The 5,481-nt window shown below is 36.7% G+C and overlaps 1 protein-coding gene across 1 annotated transcript; it reads right to left on the reverse strand.

The window, feature by feature from the left end:
• Nucleotides 1–4,077: 4,077 nt before the first annotated feature.
• Nucleotides 4,078–4,536, reverse strand: LOC140161957 (uncharacterized). The gene has a single exon (XM_072185251.1). The coding sequence runs from the start codon at nucleotides 4,534–4,536 to the stop codon at nucleotides 4,078–4,080; it is 459 nt and encodes a 152-aa protein (XP_072041352.1).
• Between the last annotated feature and the right edge of the window lie 945 nt (nucleotides 4,537–5,481).

Below are 5,481 nucleotides of genomic sequence, written 5' to 3' on the forward strand. Positions count from 1 at the left end.
TTTTAGACCTGCTACAGGAAACAAACATGTTTTTATTGGCCTTAACGATGGAGCCAATCCTGATGACGTAGGAGACACTTTTTCCATGAAAAATCTGTGACAGGTTGAACAGTCTGTAAAAATCAGACACATTGATATGTCTGAAGATGTACTTATTGAAATGTATTGCTTATCCAAACATGTGCCTGGTCAGATTACACACATGCGTACTTCTCGTCACTTCTTATTGTGTCACTCTTTAATGCTTTCATATGCAACGGCCATGTAGCTTAAGTACAGTGAAATTCGCTACTGTCAATTGTGTAACTAATTGCTCTTTCGTGTAGGCCATTGATAAAAGTAATCGACAAGATGATCAATGCCCATGGAATAACTGACATGTCATTTCTGTTTTCGCATTATACGTTCACTTTCCCTTAACATTAAGCACATTCGATCTTGTGGTCACTTACACTATCATTCGCCAACATAGTGTACATTATATCCGTTAACTATAACAGTAAGCTGTCCCCACATTTATTTTCCGTGACACTTAACTGGCTATATATAAACTATTTTGAAATGGAAAAGTAATTTGTTCCGATGTTTGTGAATGTAAAGAACTTATTTTTGACATATATATGTGTAAAATAGACATAACGAAACAGTTTGAATGAATCGATTGAAGGTGTGATATGATGCTGACGTTACTATGATATCATTTGATATTATATATTGAATCTGGTCCACAAATTGACGTATACCTGAATCTCAATTACCTCACGTAATTGCATAATTATGTAGGATATAAATACATCAAAATGGAAGAATGAAATATCACCAGTGCAAGATAATTACAAATAGGTCCAAGCACCTCTTTGGCCGTCCCATGGACCTATACCCGGATTTAAATCAGAGAACCACCCTCTCACACCTCTCAATTACCAAACACTCGACCATCCACAACCTCGCACCGTCTCTAGATATACAATATAATTCTTCAAGAATGTACCGTTGGAACCATTTGATTTTTAGTATGTTAATGCCCGAATCAAACTCCTGATCAGATATCTGATTCAAGCACTTGTCAAAATCGTACTGTTTTAATTCGTCAATAACATTTAGTTTGCATCGGATATTAAATCACCTAACAATGGAAGAGTCTGACAGTACATTTCTCTCTGCAACCACAGTATACTTCCAAATCAATCCAGACACTAACATGATGTAGTTCACTACCCCGTAGGTCAGTGCAAAATACATTGCCAATGTTAAGATGTTATATGCCCGGGGTTATATGTTGAAATGGTTAAACGAGCTTTGCCCTCCCAGATATATGTGTTAATATTTTTTTCGAATCATCTTACGGCAAATTGAGCTTTGTTTATGCTCTATTTAATCCGTACAAAACGAGGTGTTTCTATTAATAAAACACCTACGTTTATACAGTAGTGTCCCAATAGAGCCTGCTGTCAGTTATATGAATTATGCAAGCATCATTCAGTGTATATGTCCTACTTTTACCCCAAAAAAGTGCACGTCTTTTCAAATTCTAAATAAAACAATTTCGTTTAAAAAAACGGAAGAGAAAATTAAAGATGGTATGGCAGATAGCAGTCTTTTTAGGATAAAGTAAAGCAAATTACATAAAAAAATTGTATGTTCTATCTCACACATAAACTAGGCAGAATAAAAAACAGACACGCAGATAATGAAACATACAAGCACACAACTCTTGGCATACAACCTGTAGATCGAGTTATTCTACAAGTACGAAGTCAATATAAAATAGAAATCGTATTTTCTTTATGCATAATAATAAATAAATAAACCTGCTTTAGAAGTGCCACTTGGTAATTGAACACCAAGAAAGCCAATATGAAAATAGCAAGTTACAAAAAGTGGTTGTATTTTTTTTTTAATTGTCAGTAATTTGAGTACCTACCACCTTTGGGGAATATTTCCGAAAGGCGAAAAATATTTTACTAAAGTAAAAGTTAACATTTTTATTTTAAGTTCATTGAACGTTGGTTCATAAACTGCAAATCCACTTTTAGGCTAATAGAAACATCACTAAGCTATTTAAGCTACATCAGGTCTTAAGGCATGTTAATACACAGAAACCTTGAATAAACCATTTGTCTACTTCCCAATTGTAGCTCCAATTTCACCATGTACCATTACTGTACTTTGTATGACCGTGTACTATGCACTACTTTAATTCTAGCAAGTTAATACACACACATATATTTCGAATTAAACGTAGCTTACATATTAAAAACATTGTAAAAAGTATGAAAAAATAAATCTGCAATATCCTTAGTTTGGAAACTCTTGATTTAAGTTATGATATTTAAATAAACAAACTACAGAAGCGACCAAAATTAAAGACGAGCTTCTAAAGATTCGCTGCAAATTGTCTAAACACAGTTAGCAACAAATGTACACGTAGTACTTGTTCTAAGGGTAACCTTGGAAACTAGTGCGTGACATTCAAGGGCTTATTAATATTCAAGTGATTCTTTAAATCCAAGTCGTTATTTCAATACAAATATTAAACTACTTTTTTATATTTCAATTTTGCCATATTTTAAGTTGATGTTTACATTGTTATCTTCTTCTTAAGAGAAACAAATTTCAAGAAGAAGGGAACGAACTGCTTCATTTACAGGGACAGAATAATTGTTCAAACCAAGAGATGAGAGATAAGATAGTTGAGATATTGAGATTTCTGACGCCAAATTTAAGGTTAATTAACCTTTATGTGAACGTCAGTTAAATTAGATGAAGTTCTGTGTTTAGTTTGTCTTCAATCAACTATATTCGATATCCCACGTCCACAAAACCCCTATCCAACACCATAAATACCCCTAAACACATCCACACACAATTATACCTTAATCATATAGCAACAAGGAAAGCAAAGGTAATAAGCTCAACTTCACAAAATGTATTTAGAAGACAGATGCACGGAAATCGACCCAGTCCTCTATCTCAGTATCATTGACCCAAGTTATTTGCATACTATACTAATACGTTGTATTGTGTTACAGGCGCCTTAAAGAAAATATAATATTTTAACGCTTTTTTTAGCCAAATCGATGGCAATAACTCCTTCACTCAGACATTGCCTGTAGCTGCTCCTGGGGTGAGACTGACATTGTGACATCCAAATGTCTCAGTAGAAGGTCACACGCTACAGATTACATAACAGCGCAATGTTTTCAGAACTAATTCACTACCTCTGCTAATGTATATAAAAATCTGACTAATATGTGGCAAATTATGTGCGTATGAGCCAGTCTGGGTCATGTACTGCCCGTGGCTATGTAACACATTATGCGGTTATGACCGAGCTGGGGGTCATGTACTGCCTGTGGTTATATGCAACACTTTATGTGGGCATGACCCGGCCTGGGTCATGTAATGCCTCTGGCTATGCCACTAATGTGATAAAACCCGCAGGGGAAATCAAAGACGTATAGTTTTTTGAGTGGGAAAACTGAACAGCAGAAAAGTGCAGGGCGATGGATGTGTTTTGAATTATTGTACACAAGAAACATACATGGCAAGTTTTCGCTTTTGCTTCTTTCGGTGGCATTATATTCTATTGTTACATATGACAAATCATGTGATGTTAGCTGTATTCTCATATGGAGTACAGTAAACAGTGTTATTTATTCCGCTCAAATATTCTGGTTTACTAATGTTCTGAGCTAGACGCTTGGCTTGCACTAGGTTCATTCCTGTCCATTCTTTGATGTTGTCAAACCATTGTTTCTTCTGTCGTCCTCTCCTCCTTCTCCTTCAACTTTTCCTTCTATTATCTGGAGTGTTAGTGCACTGCCACTTCCTCTGAGGATGTGACCAATATAGGTTAACTTTTTTGTCACCAACTCTCCAAGCAGCTGACTCTTCACACCAAGTACCTCAAGGATGCTTTGTTCTTCTCTCCTTCCAATTGATGTTTAGCATTCTTCTCCAGAACCACATTTCAGCAGCAAGCACCCGGTTCTCATCTGCTTTGGTCATAATCCAGCCCTCCAGGCCATAAAGGAGTACATTCCATACCAGTATCTTAATCAGTTTCATTTTCAGTTATGTTGGAAGGTTTCTATCATTCCACAAATCCTGAAGTTCAATCATTCTTCCTTTGGCCATTCCAATCCTGGCTTTGATGTTAGCCACGCAATGTGCATTTGATGTTTTCACCGAGCCCAGATACTTGAAGTGGTCGACCTGTTCTACTTCTTCTCCATCTAGTGTGATGTTGTACTCTTTTTCTTCTGCCTCTGCGACAAGAAGTTTTGTTTTTTTCACGTTGAGTTTGAGATTCATGACCTTGCCAGTAACATATATTGCTGTTGCCAATTTGTCTATGTCTTCTACTGATGTTTCAAGGAGTACGGTGTCGTCTACATAAGGAAGGTTTGAGATTGGTGTGCCTCCGACTTTGATGCCATAAGTATCTACATCAGCATCCCTCATCGCTTTCTCTGTGCATGTCACGAAAAGATCTGGTGACGCAATGCAACCCTGTCTCACACCTTTGGTCATGCTGAACTCATATTTTCACCATTCTACCTGATATTTCCTCTCTGGTTTACATAAAATGATTGTAGCAGAATAATAATAATAATAATAATAATAATAATAATAAAAACCCTCTTATATAGCGCTTTCAGTCCGAAGACCTCAAAGCGCTTTACAAAACAACAACAAAATGTAAAACATCTACAGATCTCCAAGCAGCAGCAGAAACACAACGAGCAACCGGAGAGCTGGTTGATGGAGATCTATAGACGACAACAAAATATCTTAAACTACAACAAAATATAGCACCAACATAATTAAGCATAGGCATCAAAACCAATAACAAAATTGCACAAAATAGGTACTACAAAAAGTCTACAAACCTCCAAAGAACACAAAAAAGGCAGGTTCATGGAGATCTGTAGACAGCAATAAATACCAACTATATATCTTAAACTACAGCATATTATAAAACAACATTCAAGCAAAACATCATAAGTCCCAAACGAGAAAGTCAGAAACACACGAACAAAAGATGATTAGATTTTCCAGCCGTGAATATTGAGTTTGAAGAGATGAGTTTTGAGGACACGTTTGAATGAGTCAACAGAGTTAGATTTCTTGATATGGTCGGGAAGATTGTTCCACAGTGAAGGAGCAGCGTGGCAGAGTGCTCTTGAGCCATATGGTACCGAAGACCAGTTCTTAGTTGGTGGTTGCAGAAGATTCTGCGTACTTGATCTGAGTCCACGGTGACTAGGAGAGTAAGTTGTTAGAAGCTCAGTGAGATAAGCAGGTGCCAGACCGTTCAGCGCTTTAAATTTCAACAGCAGTATCTTGAAGATGACGCGCGTCTTAACTGTCAGCCAGTGCAAATCGTCAAGAACAAGTGATATACTATCATATCCATCTATCTGACCTTGGCAACGAGTCTGGCAGCTGTGTTTTGTACCCGCTGCAATTTCATTA

The sequence above is a fragment of the Amphiura filiformis genome, chromosome 10, assembly GCF_039555335.1.
Source record: "Amphiura filiformis chromosome 10, Afil_fr2py, whole genome shotgun sequence".
Lineage (NCBI taxonomy): Eukaryota > Metazoa > Echinodermata > Ophiuroidea > Amphilepidida > Amphiuridae > Amphiura > Amphiura filiformis.

Bases quoted from the DNA above. Each gene is read 5' to 3' on its own strand.
- LOC140161957 (XM_072185251.1), bottom strand. From the start codon at position 4,536: ATGACCAAAGGTGTGAGACAGGGTTGCATTGCGTCACCAGATCTTTTC.